This window comes from Coturnix japonica, chromosome 2, assembly GCF_054131305.1.
Source record: "Coturnix japonica strain WE chromosome 2, WE-NBRP24, whole genome shotgun sequence".
Lineage (NCBI taxonomy): Eukaryota > Metazoa > Chordata > Aves > Galliformes > Phasianidae > Coturnix > Coturnix japonica.
The window spans coordinates 117,859,550-117,886,312 of NC_140664.1; the positions used below are offsets into that span (position 1 = coordinate 117,859,550).

Below are 26,763 nucleotides of genomic sequence, written 5' to 3' on the forward strand. Positions count from 1 at the left end.
AGTGGGAACAAAACACAATCTGGAAAGCTGAAATGCTGTACTTATGTTCAACGACAAGAAAGGAGCATCCTGTGCAGCATGGACACCAGAGATTATAACCCTTTTGTCTGAAATAGATGCAGTTTGGATGTCCCATCCACTGTACACGTTCCACTCCTGTTACCTCCTCTCCCACTGACTGTACAATGCAGGGAACCCCAAGGAAGCTTTGTGCAATCCTGCATGGGCAGCTCTGGGATGGCACCATCCTTTCACCCCCCTTGGTGTCTGACTGCACCCCACCCAACCCCTCCAGCCCTTCAGCCACGCTGGGCACAGTCTGTGCAGCAAACATCAATTCCTGCAAGCAGCTCTGACTGGTTAATCACATTCCTTGTGCCAGAGATAAGGTATCAGCTGGAGATGCAGCCATCAGCTATTGGTACACCAGACTAGAAAGGAGGAAGAGAGGTAGGAATTAACCTTCCATCCTAATTCTATCCAAGATGGAGGAAGGATGGCTCTTTTTTAAAAAAGTCTATGATATATGTGGACAATTAATACTCTTTCCACACTCCAGCAAATGGAAGTTAAGAGCTAATGAATCGTGTGCTGCTGGCCAGCCCTGCCTAATTATCCCATAGTGTCTGGGATGCAGTATATAACTAAACTCCCAGGCAACCCTGCAAAGCTCAACAAAAGGCCAACAAGACACAGAACTTCCATGCTTTTCTTCCTACAGAACATTTTCGCTTCTTACACTTGGGAGTTTCAGCTCTGCCACTGAGCAGATACCAAACACCTCAGCAAAGGAATGGTCCAGTGCTGACCAAGGCCTCCATATTGCTGCATAGACACTACACGAGCAATTAACGTGCACAAACCCTGTTTGGCAACGCAGACTCATGCTCACTCCCTCCCTCCCTTTGGAACATTTCTATGGTCAGCACAGAGCAGACACACACATCAGAGCAGAGATGCAGTGCTCCAAGAACCAAGAAACTCACCCAGACAGAGACAGCCCCTGTGCAGCCACCGACTGCAGGAGAGCTGAGCTCAGCACATAACCCCACAGGATCTCTGCTCTTCCATCTTAGCGCTCTTCACATCATTTCTTAGACACCACCCTGAAAATTCCCATAGAACAAATGGTTTAACCATTACCGACTCAAAGATGTTTATGCTGCTGAGATCCCCGAGTAACAACTCTAAGGCACTACCCACTCATTTCACAGGTTACAAATTCACACTCCCACTTTATCATTTCAGAGCTCACCTGTAGGAGAGGGAGGTACGATACTGCGACATCTGCTCTGGGTGGAACTGCTCTACCAGAGCATTTAAGTACAAATTGCTTCACTTTAATAGAGGCTGAATGGTTTTCAGCAGTTCAGAAAATACTCCTAAGCTGCAGAGAGTTTTCCTCTCTCACGCACAATACAGCACAGCACAGTTTCAGATAAGTCTTGAGAAGAAAAATATTTTACCTAAATAATAAGAGAATATTGGAGGGCAGTTCAGACAGAGCACAGCAATACACCAACGTCAGTGTTCCTCTCAGCTCTTTCAAAGCAGCAAGAGCAGAAAAACCCACCATCCAGAGTAATGTCACTGTGGTTGCTTTACAATTCTTATCTTTACTATCTTTGATAAACATAATAAAGCCAATTTGTGTTGCCTGCTTCCAGAAGACAGAGAAGTCATCTTACATGCTAGTGCAGCCAGAGGGGAGGGAAAGGGAGGGGGCACCTTCTGAATCCTTTGTAACTGAAGTTTTCTCTGCTTCATCTCCAAAAAATTCAACGAAATTCAGCTCATTTAATTACGCCAATAACCCATAGGGAGCACAAACACTGGTGGAATTTTTGGTCAATGACACAAGCCTGAATAAAACACTAACAACAAAAAAATTCCATTATCTTGGCACTGACTGTTTGGTTTCAGTCTAAAGAACAGCCCTCTCCAAGCATGAAGAGCACACGGCCATTCCCCTTTCTCCATACTACAATGAACAACCCAAAACCTGCTTGCTTCATCCAGACTGAGATTTCCTAATACAACTCTGCAGACCTTACCCTAACACAGACCAACAAATATTACAAACAACATTCACATTCAATAGTAATCTTTTTTTAGTTGCCCTTGTAATTCTCATTACTGGACTCACTCAGATACAGGAGTGCATTTCAATGTAAGATCTTCCATTTACAAGCACGCACACCTCAAGTACTACACCAGATTTTGCCTTTCAAGAGCTCTTTATGAAAAAATGACCATTTCTGGATGTTCATTAAACTTAACTTGGAAATAGGGTGCTTCTATACATAACTGCAGGACTCCACAGTGACCTACTGCTATAGAAACATGACTAGTTACACCTTTCTAGCTGAAAATACTCAAAATAATCCACATTCTTGCCTGCAGTTTCATGGTGTTTAAGAACACACCTGCAAGAAACCAAGCCTTCATTAGGTGCTACAGGTTTCCACCTTCCTGTAGCTTCTTACCTGCTCTGACATACACTAAATACACATATTAAGATCCAGTAAAGTTTTAACAAGTGAAGATGCTACTAGAAAAGGTGATACTAATTCAGATGTGGAGTAGTAACAGCTCTCTGCTACTGAGGCAGAGCCACTCTCCTACAGCACGCTGTACTTCATGGCATGGTGTGTCACCACAGTGACTTAGGAATATCTGAGAGCTGAAGCAAAGCCATCCAACCTCAAGAAGCTGCAGTTCCAATGGAATAAAAACCCAACAGCCATCACAAAGGCCACCAAACACCCTGTTCTATGTTCACCATGTGATGTCTGTCAAAATATGCATGTTACAATTCTCAGACTCCACAGACTCCTGAGCCACCATTCTCAGCTTTGGTGAACTCAGGCAGCCACCAAGCAGCCTAGGAAATGACACAAGCTAATCAGTGCTCAGCCTGCTCGCTTCATTTTGGATTATGCTCACTGGCTGACTGCAAAAAGCAAAAGAAAAGGCCATCAACAGCTCCTCCACAATCATTTCAGCACAAGTTCAGTTGTCAAAATGTATTTCAAGTCAAGTTGCCTTTGAAAATGAACCAAACCGCTGGAAAAGAATGCAGGAAACCTTACCTTAATTGGAGCACGGCTAAACTGTATTTTTCTGTTGGCTGGGATTTCATCTTCATCCGGCAATCCATTAATCTCCGAGTATTCCATATCAGGTTCGTAACAGTTATTCTCATCACTGTCATCCTGGTCATCCTGCTCTGTCCCCGTCTCTCCCCAGTCAGAGTTATACCTCGATCGTACCCTGTACACGCTGTAGTCAGAGTGCATGTACACATGGGAACTCTGGAAATTATTCCCATCTTCATGCACGTCTTTCTCACCTGCCTCATCATAATGAGTCTCGGCAGCATCTGAAGCAGCATCTGCTGCTAAATCATCCCCTGAAACTAAATGTCTTGGTACTTCTGCAGCTTCAGGTCTATCAGCAATACCCTCCGTGTGTTCAGAGCGTTCCTTTTGTCGCAACAAAACTTCGGTGTCTGTTTTAGCCTTACTCCTCACAGAACTGTCCGCAGACCTTTCACGGTCAAGTGCCAGATCCTGTTGATTCACCACAGGGCTCTCAACAGAATCAGCACTTGGCTCTGTGTTCTTCTTGCCCTCTTCAGCTGTTTTTGAACCCGACACAGTTCCCGTGGTGGCCTTCTGTCTCGGTGCAGGAGGCGCACTGTTATGCTGAGAGTGCTCAGCAGACATGGCACTGGACCCCTGCTTGGCTGGCGGAGACCACGTGCCAGCATCCTTCAAAGGACTAAAGCCCTCGAGGTTTGTGGCAGGGGAGGAGATGTTTGTGACGCTGGATGAGAGGTTGAGCGGGTAGTGACCGGTGACCGAGTACTCTTCATTGTTCTCTGACTTTTCCAATATGACAGCGTTGTGTGAGTCGGCGTTTTCAAACACCGCACTGAGCTGACTCACGGTTGGAGACACGGTCTCCGTCCTGGGGCTGAGGCTGTCCAGGGAGTCAGTGCTGCCCCTGTGCAACTTGGAGCTGCACCACTCCTCCGCCAGCTCAGTGGAGGCTGCCCTCTCTTTCTTTGGGGAATAGCGATTGGAGTGTCCCGCGTCATGAGCATTGCGCTCAAACATCTTCCGCGTTTCGGTAAACTTGGAGTAAGAAGGGCCATCGTGGATGGTGTCAAACCTGCTAATCCTCTCTGAAACAGAAGATTCCAGTTTTACAATTGAACCATCTGCTTTCTCCACAAACTCTTTGGGCCTGTTTCGTCTCTGAGGTGACGGAGGGCCGCCCTTCCCCCTGGTTTTGGGGGCAGCCCCAGCACCTTCCGTGGGCTCCATCCCCATCTGCATGAATAAGTTCTTAATCCTATTGACATTTGAGCCATATTTCCTCCCCCTGCTCTGAGAGGCCTCTCCTTCCTCTTTCGTTTTTGGGTCTCCATCTGATTTCGGTTTGTCAAAGGTGCTTTTCAGCGCCTGGAACTCAGTCCTGTAAGCATTCCTGTGAGGAGAGGCACTTCGGAGGGTCGATCTTTCTCCCGAAGACTCCGTTTTCATCATGTTTACTTCAGGAGAGCAGAACCAGCTCACATAGTTTCCACAGAGATACACTCAGTGAGCTGCCCCAGCCCGGGCTCAGGAGGAGCTCCCCGCTGGCAGGGTCATCCCAGCTGGGGCACAGCAGCACAGCCCAGGCCTTCCCAGAGCAGTGGCAGCCTCAACCTGCAAGAGAAAGCGGGGTATTCTCAATCATGCCATGCACTCGCACCTCTTTTCATCTAAGCCATTGTATCTCCCTTTAGTAATTGGAAGGTTAAAAAAATACAACCTACTGACACACAAACACGAGAACTTTGTCACTGCAAACCCGGCGTTGCACAGTGTGGGACCGTCACTTCACAAGGAAGTATCATGTCACCAACACACATGCACAGGAAAGGCACTATGACAAATATCGCTACTTCTCTTATCGAGCTTTTCTACAAGTGAGATATCACGAACATCCGAGTCACACACATAAAACTACAGCAATATCTATACAGTAACGCAAGGCAACCCGTGCAAACGCAACGGCTCCGCTCCCGAGGCAGAGGAACCACGACTAAATACCATCACAGCCAACGCACGCGGCGGGGCTCCTCCAAACCACGGACCGGCAGCCCGAGGGAACCCGCCGTTACCGCCGTCGCCCATCGCGGTGCTCACGATCCCCCGGTACGAAGTTGGCCCGTCGCAGCCCGGCCCGCACCGGGTGTCTGCCGGCCCGCTCGCTTCTCCTGCAGCGCTTCCCCTCGGCCCGGCTCGGCCGCTGCGGGATCCCGACGTGCGGCTTCGATCGCCGCGGGAGCGGACGGAGGCCCCGCAGCGCGGGCATGCACCGACCCCGCTATGGGCGGCAGCTCCCGGCCGGGCGCTGGGAAACAAAACCGCGCCGCCGGGATCCCCCCGCGCCGCCCGCCCCGCGCTCCGCCGCCTTTACCGTACCCTGCCCGGAGCCGCCTCAGCGCTGCCCCCGCCGCTCCTCGCGCTCTCCGCAGAAGCGGCGCTGCCGCCGCCCGCCTGACAGCAGGCAGCGATCGCCGCGGCGCCTCAACGCCATTGCAGCCGGCGGCGGCCGGGGCACCGACACGGCTCCGCGCGCACACCGCGGCGGCAGCGCGGGGGAGGAGAGCAGAGAAGAGCAGAGCCGCGCAGAGCAGAGCCCAGCAGAGCCAAGCAGAGCCGAGCCCAGCAGAGCCGAACCGCCTCGCCCCGCCGCAGCCGCGCTCCCGCCCGCCGCCCGCCTCCCCGGCACGGCGCAGCGCCGCGCTGCCCCCGCCCGCCCACCGCGGGACGCGCCCCGAGCCGCCGCCGCCGCCCGCCCGGCGGGTGACAGGTGCCTCACCTCCGGGACGGGCCGCGGTGGTTCGCTCCGACGTAGAGGGGGCGGGAAGAGGGGGAAGGCGGCCGGCCGCGCCGCCGCCGCAGTCCTGCCCCGGGCGGTTACCGCCGAGCGGCGGAGCCGGGCCCGGCCGCCAGCAGGTTGCCGACACGCCTCCGCCGGCAGCGCCGTGCCCCGCCGCACCACGGGGCGCCCGGTTCAGCCCACGGCCCGGCTCCCGCGCGGGGCTGAGGAGGGCGGCGGGCCCGGCTCCTCGGGGAGGGCGCTCCCCGTCCCGGTAACGCGGTGCCGGCAGCGCCAGGCGGGAACCGCCGCCTCCGGCCGCCTCGGGAACCGCTGCAGGGAGCGGCAGCCGGGACTCGCTGCGGGCAGAGCGGCGGCACGTGCCTTCCCCGGCTGGTGAGAACGAGCCGTAGAACCCTGGCGACACGAGGGAGGAACGAGCCGGCAGCGAATCCAGGCGAACCGCGGAACTCCTGCACTGCACTCGCTGTGGCAGCTGCCGAGAGGGACAGTGTCACGGAACCGCAAAGATTCCGAGTTGGAAAGGACCCCCACGGGCCATAGAGTCCAACTCCTGGCTCCATACAGCACCACCCAACATGGAACCCTATGGCTATGAGCGCTGTCCAAACGCTCCCTGAACTCTGACAGCGTGGAGTTGTTCCATGCCCGCCGCCCTCTGCTGCAGACCCCATCCGTAACCCCCAGCTGCCCCCGCCCTGACACAGCTCCATGCCGTTCCCTCGGGCCCTGTCGCTGTCACAGAGCTCAGCGCTGCTTCTTTGCTCCCTGTGAGGAGCTGCAGCCACCACGAGGCCCCCGCTCAGCTCCTCTACTCTGGGCTGAGCAAACCCAGGGACCTCAGCTGCTCCCCGTACATTTGTCCTCCTCCCCTCTATCATCATAGACCTCTTTTGGACCCTCCCTAATCGTTTTATGTGCTTCCTATATTGTGGCACCCAAACTGTGCCCAGTGCTGGAGCAGAGGCCGCACAGCGCAGAGCAGAACAGGGCAAGCCCTCCCTCACCTGTTGGCAATACTGGGCCCGGTTGTCCCTTTGGGCAGCTCCCCCATATTGTTCATTAGCTGGGTGGATTTGCCACAAACAGTGTTTGGGCTTTATGCTGTGAATAAGAAATCTTAATTGCAGAACATGAAATCTCTAGGCAATTTGCAAAATTGGCCATCCAAGAAGGTAAATTGCTGTTAATCACATAGCGACTCCTAAGCAAAGTTTATTAAACTAATTGCAAAACTATCCAGAAAATGGCCTGGGGATGTGCATTACCAGGTTTGAAAAGTAATTATGGAGCATGGAGAATGAAGGTATAGGTGACAGGAAAGAAACACATCGGATATGGAGCTTCACAAACTGGATTTACAGCATTAATGAGATCAAAACACAGGTGTTATACACAGCTCTAAGTGTTCGCTGCTGTGGATCTGGTCAACCTCATTTGCACCAAGGGTTTGCAGCTCGAAAAACCTCAACGAATTTTAACCATCCAGTGCATTAGTATTGGCTGGAAAGCATCTCTTATAGCAGAGCTTCAGTAAGAGCCTTTTAGTAAAGACATGTGTGGAAGAGCACAAGGCTGGAAGCCTGTCCCAGTGCATCACACTGCACTGCTGTTCCACAGTCCTACAGGCACAAGGACAGTCCCTATGATAGGGACTATCATCTATACTGTTGTATACAGGCAGCAGAGCAGTTCAAGCAGGCACTGCCCAGCTTCGACATAGAATCTGACACAAACTTACTGAAGTAATTCTATATTCCATCAATAGCACGGCAGACAAGGCTTGCAGAAGCTACTGGCCATTTTGCCTGCTCAGTCAGAGACAGTTTGGACCTTATTTAAGGGATCTGACTTTGGCCACTGACATCAAAGATATTCAATCTTAGAAACTGCTTACAAAATGTTTTTCAATCTCTTCCTTATTTGCACAGCAGCTACGTTAAAGAACATTGCTTCGGCCTCAAAGGGTGATAAAGTGTGTTTTCTTTTGCTTAGGGTGTCACTTTACAAGGGAGACTTCATGTATGAGCATGGCCATGCACCTAAGGATGAAAATCGGAGCTACACATCCTTTACATCTGGAGCATTTCTGTGACAATCCATTTAACTGGGAGGTTATTTTTAGGCTCTGCTAAAGCATGACTGACATTTCTGTTAATTCCTAAGGAACACTAAAATACACCCAGCACACTTTGGGGAAGATAAGAGACCAAGGTCCTCCTTTTACGTTAGTATAAATCCAGGGTAACTTCACTGAAGTTACAGAATTACTCTGCTTCCCAACCAGTGCAAATGTCAAATCTGCTTGGTTCAGTATTAGCGTACAACTGAGTATTGCTGTCGTGTTAACTTGCTCTAGAGTAACAACTCCATTCACATGATCTGAATTCGTACACGTGGCAGGAAGAGAAAGCCCAGTCGTTTAACCTGACTGCACCACTTTAAATGATACTCGGTAGCTGTTTAAACCAGTTTTGGTGCAGTCCTCTAAGACTGAAAATAACTGATTTTTGGCTCATTCTGGGTGTGTGCTGTTTGTACGTATAAACACAACAGCTGAGATGTCACCGATGGGTCGTTTTGAGTCACTTTGGTGCTACTAAACTACTCAGGTCCTGAGACAGCAATTTATTCACTCAGCAGAGCAGCAGTGTCAGTTTTTCCACACGGCTCAAGCTAAAGAAGAAAGTCATGCCATCATCTGTCCTGGAAGATAATATCTGCGTGCAAACAAACAAATGGAAACTATTTACTTATTCTGATGTCTAGCTAAAAAAGCCCCAGTTTGACAACTGAAGAAGCTTGTGCTGTTCTTACATCTAATACGTCAAACTATTTGGAAGTGTCAAAATAAAGAACTTTGTCCTGAAGGAGCTGAAGAAAACCTCTGGTATTGATAACAAAACTGCCTGTTCTAGGAGCTTATCAGAAAGGCAAATATCAGCACTGAGAGGGCCTGACCTCAGAACAGCCTTTCTAGAGTTGCAGTGAGGAGATTATCACAACCACCCTTCAACATTCTACCTTGAAATCATGTAAGAAATGCACAGTTAAGTGCAGGAAACAAGATGGGATTTTTGGAAGGGAAGGATATGAATTACATTCTGCATACAGCGACTTATGTTGAAATAGTCATTTTGTCAGTCGAAGAGCTGGAAATCTTCATTGTTGTCAAAAGAGCTGTGTTTTGTGCAGGCTCCTAACACAAGTCCTCAAAACTGAGCTCTGTGTTTTAAACACAACACAGACAGCTATTAGTAACCAGCCTAGCTAGAATGATACCAGCTAGTTGAAGAAAATACATGATCTCATAGGAAAGGACAAGACTGAACATTTGGTGTACTAGGAGTTTACTAAGAGTCAGACCGTGGCAAACCGTTCTGCAATTCTATGATTCTAAATAAGGTAGTTGTATTTTTCACGTATGTCGTTATTGATTAATCTGAAACAGAAATGGTGGAATCATGGAATCACAGAATCATAGAATGGTCACCTATTTCTAACCCCCTACTATAGGCAGGGACACCTCCCACTAGACCAGGTTGCTCACAGCCCCATCCAGCCTAGCACTGAATGCTTCCAGGGAGAGGCATTCACAGCCTCTCTGGGCAACCTGTTGCAGCGTCTCACCACCCTCATAGTAAGGAACTTCTTCCTCACACCCAGTCTAAATCTACCCTCTTCCAGTTTAAAGCCATTTCCCCTCATTCTGTTGCTACATGCCCTTATATAAAGCCCCTCCACAAATTACTGAGCATGGGGAGCCATATAATGATAATTACATTATCATTTCTTAATGAAAATACTTCCTTATTATAATAAAATCCTTCTCCTAGTGAAGATCATTTATTTTTTTCTTGGCAGTCATAATCTGGAATAATGGGTTTTGTCATTCTGCACAAAAAGCATTATCTCAAAGTATTTCTTGTGCAGTAAATATCGCCTATTATTCTCAAAGAAAGAGCACTCAATGAGCCAGAGGAAAATTGGGAGAACAGGGGGAAGTGTACCTGATACTCAGAGCTTACAAGTGCACTTGAAGCTAAATAACTCACAAGCAAATCTGATTACTGAGTTCAGTTACCATGCCTAATCAGACAATGTTTTGTGCCGCGATGAAGAAAAGACAGCAATCTGGGCTTTGACTTTTTCCATCTGACTGACCATCCACATTTAGTTGTACTTTGGAGTCTTCTCCCATTCTGGAAATAGCAGCACGTGACTTCTCAGAGGGAGAAACACAGGCTGGAGTTTACAGAATACAGCCCCAAAGTGCTGCCTCACAGTGTGCAATCCATTGGCAAGCTGGAAAAAATATTTGTATGGGTTGCTCCACCCTGAAACCAATGAACGTGCCTGTATGTGGGCTTACATTGTAATAGCCTGTCTCAAGCCGTCATGGTAACATTGGCCTGGACTTGTTATGGTTGCACTAATGGAACCTATTTCTTATTTTTCCTTCAAAAAGTTAGTTATTATATACAAATGAGAAAGCAGCTGTTTAGCTGAAAACAGTAACCTGTCACTTGTAGAACATACAACAAATGATATCTTTCCCATACCTCAGTTACCTGACACATATTTGGATTACATTTCTTCCTACCTCACAAGTACTGCCTTGCTAATATAACCCCCACTCAAAGCTAGCTTGGTAATCAGTTTAATTTACTGCATAAGAGCGTTCAGTATTAATTACTCCATTCTATATGGCCATACAAAGGTAAGCCAGCTTAAAAACATTCAGTTGTTTTGGAAATACTGTGCTTTTCACCAAAGCATAGAAACAGTCTTTAAAGACATTGCAAAGAAATAGAAGTTACCAGTTACAGTTGTCTGTGAGGAATGGCTCTGGGCTAACACTAAAGCCCTTGTGTAACGAGAGAAAAAGAAGTCAAAAAGGGTGACCAGTTCATCACACCAGTGAAAGGAAAAATGACAACACTGCCATCAAGTTGAAACACAAAACGTAAAAAATAACAAATCAAAGCCTACCATCTTACAGTGACATCTTTAATCAAAGGTAGGAACACTTACGTTAATCAGTACAGAATTATGGAAGAATGGGGTGGTTTCATTATTGGTGTTAAACAGAACAAACGATTGCATTCAACAGAACTGACAAGGCTGTCAAGGACCCAGCCGTCGCCCAAGGCAAAAATGCATAGAAATAAAAGGTGCTTTGCACAAGCAGCATCACCAAGCCACCAGCAGGACCGAGGAAAGAAAGAACACAACTCTGCACGCCTGATAGCAAGTGGAGAGCAGCTCTTTGGCTCTCCCTGTCGGATGGAAGGGGCAACACCTCGCTTGTAGCAGATGCGTTCCAGTACATTAACGCGTAGTTCCTTTCTCGATCTGAAGAGCTTTGTTCCATCTGTTGTGTAATTATAAAAGTGCTTCATGAGACAAGGGGAACCTCTTGTAATTTCACATTTGAGTCAGTGGATAAAACCAAAAGTGACACCAACGATAAAGTGATTTTGCTCCTTTAATAAAATGGATTTAGGCTGTGGACCCTTGGTTCTGCAGGAGGAGACACGTCTGTCTAATACAAAGGCTAAAAGGACTTGCTACCAGAGAGAGGTACATTTACTCACAACCCACCTATGGCTTTTTTTTCACAAAACAAATTATGCCTGATCCAGTCATCTGTAACTTGAATGTGAAATGACAAAGAGACGGAAGAGCTCCAGGATACATCTAGTGAATGGCACTCAGGACAAGCGGACCCATCAAGGGTGACCCTTTTCGTCCAGTCAGTCACGAAGTCATGTGTATGTTAGCACAATAACTCAGTAAATAAGTTGCTAGTAGGTCCTGGGTCAAACAACTGTATGTGCTGCTGCCCGGGCAGCAGAAGCAGATACTTCAAAAAGGATGCAAAATAGCAAATATGCCAAAATCAAGAGCCTTTAGCAAGTGAATAGGAGAAAATACAGAACCAGGACAAAACAAAATGATGAATTTTAACTGTTTTAGCAAGAGTTCTGTGTAATTTGAAGAATTATGGTGAAATTATAATGAGTTCACATGAGTTTGTTTTCTTCTGCGCTGCGTAGGCATTGCTATAAGTAATGCACCTACAAATGACCAATATCTTCAGACATCTATGCTGGCAACTAAGAAAAATGGCTGTGAGGAAGGGAAAATGGAGGGCTGGACTGAATGGTGAAGGAAGGAAAGTGAGATTACAGGGGTTTCATCCAGTCTGTATTAGTTTCATGCTGTGCTCTGTGAAAGAGAAAATACTGCTTAGGAGTAGATGGTGAGGAGGTGGAGGCAGAAAGAAATACAGATGGGTACAAAACTGCCAACAACCTGCCAAATTTGAGAAGAAAGAAGTTTTGAGGAGTGCGTGAGAAGCAAAAGAACTTGACCCTTTTTATTTATCTATTTAGGATGCAATGGAATTAGCTTTCAGATAAGGACTAAAATTGATTAGATGAGAGATGTTATCTCTGAAATAAGAGGAGATAAAGAAGCTGCGTGTTTCCCCGCCTTCACACAGGCAGCTTCCAGATTTATACCAACACCTATGACAATGACAATGTAAACAAGGCCAGCAAGGAATGGCACATGAACAACAAAGTAGTGGAATGCATGGTGTGGAGCTGTTAAGTGCCTTGATATCACACAGATTTTTGACCAAAAAAAACAAGGTTTCATGCATTTATATCTCTGTAACAATTACGCCTAGAACACGGTATTCTCCTCAGTGTCTGCCTTTCCTACCATGTATGAAATCACTGTCTCCACTTGGGGAGGGTTGTTTCATAGGCTTACCATCCAATTGTGCTGTAGGTAGACAGTTCTACTTAGTACTTGAAAAGCTCCAGCTTGCCTCATACTTAGAACAGGGAAAGAAGTTTTTAAAGAGTATATGGAAAGAGAAGGCTTACACAATGAGGGAATGATTAGATTGTATGGCAGTGCTCCTCCTAGATTACTCGGAGGATCAGATAAGTGTAAAACCCCACAAACAACAAGCAAACTCCTGAAATGGGAAAGAGGGAGGAGAAAAGAGCACTCTCATGGTCTTTGTTTGAGGGTCTGTTCAATCAGCTTTGCACAACTGCAAGACCATTTATAAGTATTGAAGAGGTTGATCTGAACAGGTAACAAAATTCCTCTTGCTTATTTCAGTGTAAGGAAATTAAGTGAATATTCAATATAGTATGAGGTAGTAGTAGCTCATGGTGCTACTACTAGCAATGCACAGTGCCATTCAGAGAAGGAAAAAGAACGCAGTGCACCAAGTCTTCAGAAACAGCTGAGAGAGTGGGAGTTGAGATCAAACCTAAATTCACCAGTGCTACAATTCGCCCATGCATGGTGTTCCAAGCAGTTTGTAAGTGTTGTGGAGAGGCCATCTAAAGCTATACATAGATGCAAGCCTGCGAATGGGTACCACATTACTATTTTACTATCTTTGCATAAAAAGAAGAGAATGCTACGCATGAGTTTAACTGCAATCATCTTTCACTTCCCACAACTGCAAAGCTGCCAAGTCCTTGCCAGATGCCCAAGTAAGATTTGTGGACTGATGGAAAGAGGCTGCACCAAGTAAGGGAGTTTGGGATTTGGCTTTCTTCTGGTTTTCATTTTCTCCCTCCTCCCTGGATAGCGGATGATGGCATTATCATGGATGAAGCATTTGCTAATGAGGAACTTCTCATGAATTCTGAACACAAAAATCATCAGAGTCAGAACACAGGGCACACGAGGTTGGTTTGGCATATTGGCTGTTTGAAGTTTAAAAGAACAACAGAAGCAACTTAACAGGAAAAGTATAGAAAAAAACTTATTTGGAAAGAGAAAATGTTAAATTCTGCTGTCTTAACTCATGTAAAATTCACGTTGCATCAAGGCACTAAATGCTACTTTTTATCAAGGTAAAGATTAAGTCATCAAATTATTCTAGAGTTTTCTTTAATTCATTATGTCTAAAAACTGTGGGGCATTCAGTAGTGCTGTGGATGGAAAAGCAGAAAGGAGATTGTGTTTCTGACTGTGCTGAACCACCCTCATCACATGAAAAGGAAATGTCTGCAAACATCCCAGACTGCTGAGAGCACGGGATTGTCAGAAAGCTGATTTTAGAAACCTCTGCTATAAAGGCAGAAATGCAGACAATACCCACATGAGGCTCAGCTACTTCTTTTTTGGGCTGGCTTTCTGATCTCAAATAGAGAAGGGGGCAAAGGAGATGTTATATTAAGGAAATACATATGTATACCTTACTAATTGGACTTTAATACACTGAATATAACTGAGGTTTGGGTAAGTTAAAGGGTAAGTAAAGCATCCTCCAATATATAGTGTGTATCTCATGAAACTATCAACCATGAGAGAGGAAACACTGTAATGATCAAAAGACAGGCTGTACAAGTCACTTGAGGATCTCTATGTAATACCACTCCAGTATAAACAAACTTACACTGTTTTCTACCATATTTATTCATACATGGTGCTTACCCTTTCTGCCCTCTGATCTATGGCCTGGCAGCCAACACTAGCAGGAATTTCAGGGATGCAGGATCTCAAGGCTGGGGACTTAACTTTTCTTTTTCTGACTTCTTTCATTTAAACCTTTACTCTCTCAACCCATCTCATTGCAAGAAGGAATGATTTCAGCTACTCTGGACATCAAGAAGATGGACTGTCTACATAACTTCATTCTTTTCCCTTCCTCCCCAGGCTGTCCTGGTAGATATAAGCCATTTCATTCAGCACTCAATGGAAAATCACTGAGCTTTGTTTAATTTACTGCCTTCTCCATCTCTCTTTTAGTGAGCATAAGCATGAAATAAGAAAAAAGCAAAGCCAAAACCTGAAATCAGATACCCAACCATCTGCTATTAATAGAGTTACAGAGATACACACTATTTCTCAGATTAACACTGCCTGTAATACCTTGTACAACAGAATCTTTGATGACCCATGATACATACCAGCCATCCTTGTAGTTAGATACTGTAACCCTTGAAATCTTGAGTTTTATCACGACTTTCATTTCAGCAAAAAAGTCAATAATAAGGTCCTTATGGATGCATCACCAGAAAGAAAACATTCGAATAACTTTTTGCAGAAGGAATAAGAAAGTTTTCAAGGAGATAAATCAGAAGGGGTGTGATGATCAGGCCGCATAGGTGGGGAAGTTCATGACATTTTGTTGTAGGAATGAGTCATGAATTCTTCACTGACTGATTCATCTGTAGCACATGAAATTTTAAAGAGGACACATACAGAACAGTCTGTGTTCCACATGGGAGGCTCAAAATCGAAGAAGAAAACAGGAGGAGAAAAATGCGTGTTACAAAAGAGAATTAAGTTCTGAAAATTAGTGTGCTAACCTTGGGTTTGATTAAGAAAATGTCAGCTTAACTTTTTGTCTTCTGAGAGCGGACAATAACTCACCACAGAACAAGACCCCATTTTTAAAGTAACTGTTGCACACTGCACTGATTTCAAATGTTCAAAAAGAAGAAATTCATTTTAAATTGGAAACTTTCACATCTCATGCACTTCTGGTTGCACTTCGCTGCTTTTGGACAGGGGAATTAGTTTCGTATGTACTTATTTAACACAGCTTATTTAGATGTAATTGATTCTCTTCAGTCCAGTCTATGCAAACTAAAGTGTTCAAAGTAACCAAGTAATGGAAGCTAATATTTTCTTAGAAATCCAAAAGTCTGAAATAATAGGCTATGTTATAATTACTTCTATATACACTTTGCAAGCTGATTTTGTATATTTAATCAGTAGCAAGCAGTAGGAAATTACAAAGCTGGTGCTAATTTTCAAGTCATTGAAATCGCAGAACATCCCAATTGGAAGGGGCCTACAGGGATAATCAAGTTCAACTCCTGGCTCCACACAGGACCACCCTACAGTCACACCATATAGCCAAGAGCACTGCCCAGATGTTCTGTGAATTCTGGCAAGCTCAGTGCCATGAGCACGGCCCTGTGGTCAAGAATCTTCCCGTAACCCTGGTCCTGCATCCAGACACCATTTCCAGACCAAGCCTTCCTTTAACACATTAAGCACTTGATCCTGTAGACAAGATTGTGTTTTGAAAGGCTTAAAGAACATCACTGATTCTGTTAACTTGTTTTCTAAATTTCAAAATATGTAATAAAAGCACAGGAATCAAAGAGGGGTTGCACATCTGGACATGCCATCAGCAAAACTGACTTAGTGTCTTTTTCCAGTTGGACCTAAAGAGTAACCTCTGTGAGACTGCTGACATTACACAGCGTCACCTGGGTACACAGCTAACCTCTTGCAGAAGCTGTACTACTGAAATCATGGAGCAATTGCAAGAAATGGTGGCAAACTGGAAGAGATTGCTATTAGCTTTTGTTAACTTGCTTGGAAATTTACTTCCCCTCTCCAATCTGAAGAACCAGAAAGACACCAAGGAGGCCAGCAGAGACCTATTTAGGTGACCGTACAGGGAAGGGAAAGCAAGTTCTAGGTGAGGAGTGAACCTCTTTAAATACAGTTTACTTCCTGACTCAAAGCACCCATGGCTCTGAACAATGTAACTTGTTCCCTCAGTTCCTGAATTTCCAGCAGAAGAAGCATTTGCTGCTCACAGGAAGGTAGGAAGGACGGAGATTCCAATAAAATAAGCTTTGGCAGTAGAGGAGATGAGGATGACAGTAAACACTCTGATCTCAATTCCTTTCTTCTGTATCCAGTTATTTTAAAGGAAGCATTGCTGAATAGTAGAAATATGGATAAAACACACTTGGCTTTTACCCAAATTTGAACCCATGGAATGAAAAAGTAAATAAATTGGGATGTGATGAATCTATTTATTTCAATACATTTGCAGTACATTTTGTTTTATTCCGCCTAAGCCTTAGGATTAAACTGACTGATAGACCCTTTCAACACCCTTGTCTGTCTTTAGCAATTAGAAGTCTTACTTCCTGTATCTTGCTGTCTTTTGGTCCCAAATGGATAGGAACTAATTCTTCTCCTTTGCATCTTTTAGCTACTCTTTTTGTATCACTCATGCTTCAAGAAAGATGAGCCACAACTGCTCAAATGCTGCCAGAGAAGTGCTGCCCTGAAGAGACAAGAGGCAACTGCCCCTTCCCTGTACTGCTCCAACCCTGCCAGACCAGAGGAAAACGTGTAAGTCTATGGCCCCCTCTCTTCTGCCACCAAGCAGCAGTCAGACCTCAGCTGCCACTTCTGCTCCTCCACCTCACACAGTACCCACTCTTATGGTTGGCCCATCACAACAGGAACATCCCCAGCACCCACAGGCAGCACAGCGACAGGCTCCATGGCCCTCCTTCCTCCATTCTTTGCAAAGGCCATGCTGGCAGCAGCCACACTGATGGCACCTGATCCAATTTCAGCCACAGCTCTCATAAGGTACATGCAGAGGATGGACCAGCACCCTAGTGCAGGACACACTGCAGACAGTGAAAACAGCAGCACCAGTTACAGGTTCATAAATTGATAGGTCATAGACAGTTCTGGAAAGATGTTTGAATAATAAACATTCGCTATTCTCAGGCCCTTTTATTTATTTATCTATTTGTTTATTTAATGGTTCAGAAAATGAAATGATTGAATCATTCAAATTCAGTGAAGTCCACACCGGAACCGAAAGTGAATTTTTCACTCACTTACTGAATGGAAATGGATACAGACAAAAATCAGGAGTTCTACCATAGGTCCATGTCCACACAGATGCAGAAGTGTGGCAAAATCCCCATAAACAAACAAACAAAAACTCTCCCTTTCCCCTACTACCTCTTAGCTGAGAAAACCACATCTCACAGTAAACACACAGGGAACACAAATTACTAAGCACCTCCTATGGCATCATCTTATCCCAACACACACAACAGTCTTCCTCAACAAGGTTACAAAGCATAGAGCAGCATGAAAAAGACTGCACTTCCCACATCACATACCGGGATGCCATGACTATATAGAGAAAAGAAGGAGGAGGTAATCTCTGTGGCCCTTAAGCAAAGAGTCTGTAGTTTTGCCTGCCCAAACAAGGGGCAGCTAAGCTTTCAGTATTGTTCTTTTCTCTTTACCCATGCACACAGAACAGGGTTAGGTACATAGGGCTGCTGCGGGAAAAGCAGACGAGGAGGAGAAGCCAGCAGAACTTTTTTATCTAGGGCCTTTGTTTTGAGAGGTCAGGAAGGTCTGACACCATGGTATGAGACCCCTGAAACACAGCCATGGACTCACTCAGTCTGCCTAGTGCCTGAGTGGGAGTGCTGATGGGAACGTTTGAAAAGAGCACATTATAAATCTCCAGCAGGCAGCTGTGTAAGTCACAGCCATGTTACCGGGGACAAAAATGCAACCCCACTTAATAGACTAGATCCACTCGTAGCCCAAGTCAGAGCCACTTGAGTCATTCTGCAACAGCTTAACTAGCGTATCAGCAGGGCATCTGCTCAGCTCCTGTGAGCCCAGCTCCCCTGAGACAGAAACCAAACACAAGTCAGCCTTTAATTTCAGTGAAATCAGGAACAGATCAGATCTGGAGAACATGATGCTTTCAACACGCTGAATCACATTTGTTTCTCGGGCACTGCTTTTCCTTGTTTCCGAACAAATTCCTTACCCATTGCTTTGGGATCTTCTGGTCTGACACTCCTTTCTTTCCTTAAAAAAGGGACTTCAGGAAGTTTAACTCAGTAAGTGGTACAGTAAGCAGAGGACCAGATGCTTTTTCAAACACAGACAGTATCATTTGATGCTTATGTAGTTAAAATAATCCTGGGCTATGTCATACACGTTACGAGATCTACCAGACAGCAAAAAGAAATAAAACTGCTTAAACAGCAGCTGGAATGATGATAGATGCATTGTAATCCTTCAGCTGTTTCCCACAATTTTAAAAGTCTGAGTAAAACTGTACTGACACTAAAACCACTCATTTTCCCCTCTTACCTCACCTTCCTTACATTTTTAAGGTTTACGTTTCATAGATTTAATGACTTCCACAAGTAGGGACATCTTGTGTGAAAGACTCCTTCATGCTTGTTGCCAAATTCCCTAATAGCTGTCTCAAAGGTTTCTGTGGAGTAAAATATATCTGGCATGCATCACTGGAAGGGACAACATATCACATTCATTGCATCATCTAAACAAACAATAGATACATTATTGCTTTATACAAGATGGCATAAGCAAGTATACAAGACTTCCCTGACACACCTGTCTGGCCACATTATTACAATAATTCTGCTTTAATATTTCTACCATTCACAGGGAATCCAACTTCTTTATTTAAAATAACCTCTCTAAGTCTTGCAGCTAAAAACTTGTGCAGCATTTTGACATGATACATGAATGCCACATTAACAAGCTGCTTCTAAATGAAGGCTCTGCACAGCCCTTTCTCCAACCTAGCTTACATTTCAAAAGCCCCTGCAAGCTTTTCATCTCATGTGGAAGTTCAAATGGGAAAACACAGTAAAACAAATCTGATTGACAATCAAGTGTCATATCAGAGACCAGGTGCAGAGAAAACAGATTTTTAGTGATTATAGAATTTGTTGATGCTTGTAATTCTTCAAAGACTCTTAGATCCTAGTTTACCTACTGAGAACACATCCCTTCCTTGGATGGATAAGAAAAAAAATGCATATCTGATAGTTCTGCCTTCCACTGAGATACAGCCCTCTGCAAAAGAGAAAATTCTGTGTTAGTATTTATTTATCAAGATTTTCAGCAATGAAAAGAGCCATATTGTTAGCTCTGACTCGCGCCGTATCAAAATAGGATGCATTCCAGCAGTGAGACATATCATGTGCAATTTAACAATGATAAATCCATGTGTTAATCAGCCAGGACGACACAAGTACATCTCCAATAGAAGCTCCCTGGATGAAAAGGATGTCCTGGTACTTCAGGGAAAGGTTTCCTAAAGCATCTACATTGTTGTAACAAGCAGTGGGAGCTCAGGGTCAATGTAAAGAACACCACAGCATACAGCCACAGTTACTAGAGAAGAACACTGTTCATTTCAGATGCTTAGTTAGCAGTACACTACAAAATGTTTATTTCAGTGAGCATGACAGAGGCTTAAAAAAAATGAATGTCTCATGCAGGTCTGCAGATTAGTCTAATTAAAATGAATTAACCAACCTCAAGGTTGAATTTAAGTACAGTCTTCTCACGAAGACACGATCACTTTCTTGGAGCACTGCCCACATTTGTCACAGTTGGACATTTTGTTCAGAGCAGACATAACATTTTTGATAATATACAGCGTGTAGGATAAAGCTGCAGCAGTTTGTCATGGGTGGGCTGATCCTCGCCCACTTGAGTTAGACAGGTTTCGGAGGACTGGTGAGAACAGCAGAGAGCTTCTCTCATGATTAATAAGTACGCAGCATTGTTTGATCTCCCAGGAAACAGTGCTGTTTGATTTGGGCACGCTGTGATGAAATGTCAGCCATATCAGCCCTGTCCTTTGTTCCTCTACCTCTCTTCTATCAGAAGTTAAGGAACCAATACTATTTCTACTGGTTTTATATGATTATCTTTGCATTCTTTCTCACTGTAGCACCCAGACCTTCAAGACAAGGAGCAGCTGATACCTCCAAAAAAAAAAAAAGTTCTGGGGACTTGTGATTCATCAGTGGCAACAATCCTTGGTTCCTCCTGTAATAATCACTGTGCCCAAGTGTCTGTGATCAGCAATTAAGGATCTAGCTCAGAGAACAGGAGGGAACACAGCATTAAGTAGCCTACTAGTATTAGTGTCTGTTGGCTCCTTATCAGACTCGGCATCCATGACAAAAACCACATGCTTGTTTACAGACGGTCAGAAAGGTGAGCAGCCTCTTTACCAGCATCGCTTCAGTTAGGTTGGCTGAGAGTCTGACATCCTCTGCTGCTGGCAGCTGGGCCTACTATGGGACACACAGCAGATGTAAAAACCAGGCAAACGCTTTTTTCAGTCAAGCAGTTCTCAGAGAATAAACTCCACTAGACATGAAAAATAGGGAAATACACTTCATTTGTGTTAAGCTTCAACCACCAGACCTGTACAGAGCAATAATTCAACACTGAAATGTGTTAAAGTATAAAATGCAATACTAGAATTCAAAAGTGAAATCAGCAGTATGTTGTACTTTTAAACTGCACAACTCTTGTTGAAAGGTCTCTCTGTCTATCCAAGGGTGCCCAAATGAAACAACCCAAAGTCACAGCATAACAGTTCAACAAAACCCCACCTTCCTTACCTGCACTTCATCTGCCAGCTCATCCTGCTCCCTTATCTGCCATTCCTTGATATTGCTAGTAACACAACTCCATTTTTATCTCATTAAAATACTGCTTTAATATAGAAAAATCCTCTCTACACTGTTTTTAAGGTAAACATCCTTTTTTTTTAGCTCCACTCACAAGCTGAAAAAAACCCTCACAATTATTTACTGCATTCAAACGCAGCAATTGCCTTCAGTGTTTCAAACATATTAATTACCAGTAACAGACAAAAATGAGATTTCTTAATTTAAACACTGGATTAAACCATTAATCACATCTCTGTCTGATCTAATACACAAAGCAGAAATGACAATAGTGATTCTCCCTCAGGATCGACCATTTCAACTAGCTGGAAAAAAATATGTGGTTTTTTTTTCCCAAACAATGTAATATCTTATGTATGTACTTCTCTTTTTATCTCTTTATGTTTATGAAGTAGAGATCAAATCATTACACAAAACTGTACATTAAGTATTTGGGCTCTAAAATAGGAAATGACAGTATGGTAATGAATACAAAAATGAATTGAAGAGAAAACGTTTTTTTAAAATGTATCTTGCCCATTTAGCCTCCTATAATTCAAGTTTTGAATTATGTTACTTTAAAACTCCATAGTATTAGTCAAATAGGTCTGAAAGGAATTCGATTCTGGTCTATACATCAGCATTTGTGGACAACTGGAACTGCGTTATGGGATTTGTGCTTGCTTTTCCCTTTGGAGAATATCTTTCAGGTATCACAGATCTTAAAAAGGGCAGATATCTCTCTTTCCTTTCCATGTGATATCTCTGTAAGAGTGAAACTGTTCTCATCTCTGTGGTCTTTCATAGGTATCTTCCGTACTTCAGGAAGACACTGGAAATTAGCTGGTCAACTACTAGGGAATTTAGCAAAGCATCTCATTGGAATTCAGTGTGACTTTATCCATTGCCTACCATCACTCTTGGGGATGTTTGCTCCCTGCCCTGGAACCACAGCAGCAATGAACAGCCTGGCTGTAGGCTATATGAGGTCATGGTAAGGTGCACTCAGCATTGTGCAAAAGCCTGGGCAGTTCACACCTGGAGGAAGGTCAGAGCCAGCATCTGTTTGCACGTTTCCCACAGGATCATTCAGTAATGCTGTGTTCATGAAGTGCCTCTGTACCTCTGGCAGACATTTCCTCAGCTCCCCTCTCAGTGACCACAGCTCCCTCCTCATCTCCCTCTCATCTCCCCCTGCCAACGGGTGCTTAGATTCACCAGAGGAGCAGACTTTCCCTTTCCATCACTCAGGTAATATAAAAGCGCAGGAGAACGTACTGGTTTGCCTTTTACTACAGCTAGCATGAACCCTAAAGATATACAATACAAACTTGGCTCCCTGACAGATGCCTTTTTTTTCCCCTCTCCTTCAAAACATAATAAGCTCTAGTGCCTTCCATTAAACACTGGAGAAGTAAATCTTTGCCCACTGGTAAAAAAGCAAGATTATTATTTGACTGTTTCGAGACTCATCAGTTCTCATTCTCTGGTTCCCATGGAAACTATCCCCAGTGAAGTTTGAGAGGGGCTACGTGCGCAGCAGAAATGCCAATAATAATGGAGAGAATTAAGTTTCTTCAAGGGGAAATCTTAAGTCATTTTGAAATTTAGCTCAGGCCTTGGATGGTAAATCATCTGCTAGTTCCATGTTTTGTTTTGGTTTTTTTTCTGCCAAGCAAAAGATGTAGAAATGAATATTTCACCACAATGATTTTTAGTTCAGGAGATTTTTAGGGAAAAAAGAAATAGGTATTGGAATAAGGAAGTGTGTTTGCTTTGAACAGAGATCTACTTAATCATCATAAAACAATGAGTATAACTGGAATTAGTCTACTGACAGACAGTTCAATGAGAGACCATAGATCTCATTCTGTGGGTAAAAGTCTGCCATCAGATGTACCTCTACAATCTCACCTGAAACACTGAGACTGTTTTGCTGAGCCTGTATTATAAAGAAATTTAACGAAGCAAGAATTAATGTATAATTGTTGGATGTGGCCCAGCATCCTCAAGAGAAAAATACAGAGCCAGGAGGGCACATTTACAAGTGTGGAGAAAACTTAAATACAAAATTTTGTAGGAGGTAGGAGAGCTCTATTAAATTCTGATCCTTGATGAATGAAAAGCAGTAGGTTCAATAATGACAGCACTTCATAAGAAATCCTATGCTTAAAATTAAAGCTAATTATCTTCTGTAGAAAGAAGTTATGCAGATTCAGAATAAGCTGGATGATTGAAAGAAACGGTTATAATGACGAGCAGTATTACAGAGACCTGACTGTCAGGTAAAGTATTACAAAAATGATGACTAGTAAGTGATTTTATATATTTTTTCTCAGCAGATTCAGAAATAGAATAGGCAAAGGAACAGGGAAAGAGCATGGGCACTCACATGCAGCCCTACACAGACAGGAGTTAAAGGAAGCCAGCTTAAGGCTACACACAGCAGAGACCCCAAAAACCTCCACAGTTGTATTGCAGCTCCTAAACTACAAACCAGTCCACTGCAAGTGCTTATTCCAAGGGGCACGTCCCAGTTAAACCTGTAAGTTTTCTAAAAATCTGCTTCAGTGCAAGCACAAGACGAAGCATTTCGGCAGCTGTATCACTTGCCTATCCTAACTGCAGACCCCAGGGCTCTCAGAAATCCAAGGAAGATAATGCCTGCAGTGAGAACATAGCAAAACTACAGTGTAAGCTTCACAAAAGGAAGGATAAAAGCATGGCCTGGAGCTCAGAGAACAGGCATTGCATGCACCAGCAGGAGCGGCGGTGTGCCAATGAAGGAGGTGCTGTTGCCCACACAGAGCTAAATGCCAAAGCTGCAGAAGGAAGGCAGGGTTTCAGAGACATCCCTGTTCACACTAATTGCCTCAAAGAGGTTTCTAGCTGACGATACCTATTCTTTTGGATCACCATTCCCCATACACAACATATATCACCCCAAACGTTTAACAGTTACACACAGTAGTCCATTTTCCATTTATTCACTCTATTTAACTTGCAATTCTGCCCCTGCAGAGCTAAGATTTCCATTTGTTAAAAGCAGGTGGACCATAAGCTCTCTATTCCACAGGTGTGACAGGGATAAATGTACTTAAGGGTTGTGGCACAAGACAGACTGAATAGGGGTAGGACAGAGACTTGAAATCTTACCTACACAGACAGCAAAAATAACTGAGGAGAAAAGAGAAACACAAAATGATTCTGAATGACTGGAGCACTGCACTCATTTATAGACTGAGCCACCAGCATTACAGGAGGAAAATATCCCTAAAGGCTACGCTAAAACCACAAGCTTTCTGCACAAAAGCAAAAAGCAAAGAACCACCCTCAACATTCTCTGCTAGTCCTGCTGCTTACATGAAGACTGTTACAGCCTAGGCCAGTGCTTACCTCCCTGCATTGTTGCAGTATGAGTAAAGAAGGGAAAATCATAAGGAACTGAACCAACCAAAATTAGATACAATTTCTTATCCTTGGATGGCAGAAGGGAAGAAGCAGATGAACGATCACAGAAGTGAAAAGCTTTGGCATAAAACGGAGTTGGGCTCGGATTGTGACCCTGTTGCTAGAGCTGCCTGGAGAAAGATATTTCTGCTTCACAAATGCTGAGATTTCAAAATGTGCTTCTAAGCCAAACCAAGATGGAATTGCAAAGCTTGTGGTCTCCAGGCATGGCTTCTGAAAACAAGCAGGACGCCTCATTTTCTATCAAATAAAGATCCTAGAATACAAAAGCAGCATTTGTTATCAAAACAGAATTTCAACTGCAGCATCAGAATTTGCTATTTTTGTCATTTCAATCATAAACCACAATTTGACAAAACACTCCAAAATAACAGCATTTTTCAATGGTGTATGAAGTTTCTGTCCATATCTACTGGCAAATAAAATACGTGAACAACAGCAGCAGCAGCAACAACAAAGAGGGAGCTGGACATGGAGAACAAATGAGAAGACAAGCAACATCCAGGAAAAAAGATGGATTTTTGAAAACATGAGAATGAATGTGAAGGGTCTGTGTGCACTAACATGGCTCAGCTGAAAACCCATAACCAACTCAGAGCTATACAGGGTTTCAAAACAGCAGTAATTTCTATTTTAAGACTACTGATAGGGACAAGACCAAGCAGTGTGTGTATAAAGTAATCAAATAACTATAAATAATATAAATAATTCAGTAAGAGAACAGCAAATATAGTACAGTGTTCAAGTTATTTAGCTCCTGAACTGTCTGTGCTTGATTGCTGTGCCACAGAAGCAGACCACAGCATTTGTGTTTACATCATTTTAGCACAGATTGATAGCAGAGCCTCACTGCTGTAAATAACAGAAGTCAAAGACTGAAGCCCAGATATAGCAGATCTAAGGTTTCTTATCTTCACCTTCCCTCAAGCACACAAATACTTTTGGGAAGTTGCCCATTTTTTAACTGAGTCACAGAAATTCAGTTTTATATGTAGAAAAACTATGGAAAATGGGAAAGATGGATAAAAATAAGACCAGTCTGGGAGAACCCAGAAGTTTCTAATGTTCACCACTGCAAACACTTTAGAGCCGCAGAGCTGCTCAGCAGAGGGACTTACTTTGGAAGCCTAAGGTTGCCATCTTTTGGCACTGTACATGTAGTGTGTAGCTCCCACACTGTGCCATTTCATGAGGTCAAGAAACTGCAGCAGCTTTCATTTTTCTAGCAGACAAATTGCATATGCTGAAAAAAGTAGTTTTTATTTCCAAGAGTTTTAATCAGTAGGAGCATCAGACTTCAGATGAAATTTCTGTGCTTTTCTCGTAGTCAGTACTTACACCACCTGGGTATGCTCAAAATAACTACATTCAGTGCAAAGAAACTTAAATTACTCAGCGCCTTACATGTAAATGCTGCATCTGCTTCTTGAAGGGAGCATATAGAAGGGCTTTCCACTTTCACTTCCATCCAGTTCCTTTCTGTCTCCTTTCCCTCACCTTGGAGACAAGCTGCCCCCATGCTCACTCAGGAGTCTTTTGATCTCCCTCTTGTCACAGGGTGCCTGCTGCCACCCTTATCTCTCCCTTGCCCATCTCACCCTGCACTCCAGTCTTTCCCAGCTGTGCAACTTGCAATGCATCACAGAAGGTGCCATCTTTGCTGTTCCTCATCCAGAGTGCAGCAGGCAAAACACCAGGCAGCCTGCTTTCCTCTCCTGGAACCAATGTGTCTGCTTTCCAGCTCAGGATCCACCAAATGCCAAATTAACTCTTTGCTACTTTCCAGACCCGTGACATTCAGTTCTGCTCATCAATTTTAGCAGGAGTTGTATTTGACATCAGTGAAATTTTCATTTAAAGATATTACACAGAAGTCATACGCACTCCCTAGTGATGAAATTAACATCTGTCTGGGTATGCCTGACATAGTTGGTGACCAAGAGAACTGGAGTAAGAATGATTATGATATAAGAATAACACCATCCTAATTTCACTGTGTTGATACTTCAGTTCAATTCTCTGGATTCTGTCAGGCCAAAATCTGTAAGAAGCAAACAAGGAAGACCAGCATCCTCCTATGCTGCAGTAAGAGTACTGCTAG

General features: G+C 44.1%; 1 protein-coding gene across 9 annotated transcripts in view; it reads right to left on the bottom strand.

Moving 5' to 3' along the window:
- The window catches only part of PPP1R9A (protein phosphatase 1 regulatory subunit 9A), a 124,209-nt gene extending 118,014 nt beyond the window's left edge, over positions 1 to 6,195 (bottom strand). For 6 of the 9 annotated variants that reach the window (XR_014943053.1, XR_014943054.1, XM_015853607.3 and 3 more), the window contains exons 1-2: positions 5,478 to 5,850; positions 3,093 to 4,715 (exon numbers count right to left, since the gene is read on the bottom strand). Coding sequence is in view for 7 of the 9 variants with exons in the window: in XM_015853607.3 (XP_015709093.2) it covers positions 3,093 to 4,553 (1,461 nt within the window). In the remaining 2 variants the exon portion in view is untranslated. Of the gene's footprint in view, positions 1 to 3,092; positions 4,716 to 5,477; positions 5,851 to 5,877 lie in introns of those variants that run through there. The other 3 variants (XM_085538614.1, XM_085538613.1, XM_085538615.1) reach the window with 2 other exon arrangements.
- Between the last annotated feature and the right edge of the window lie 20,568 nt (positions 6,196 to 26,763).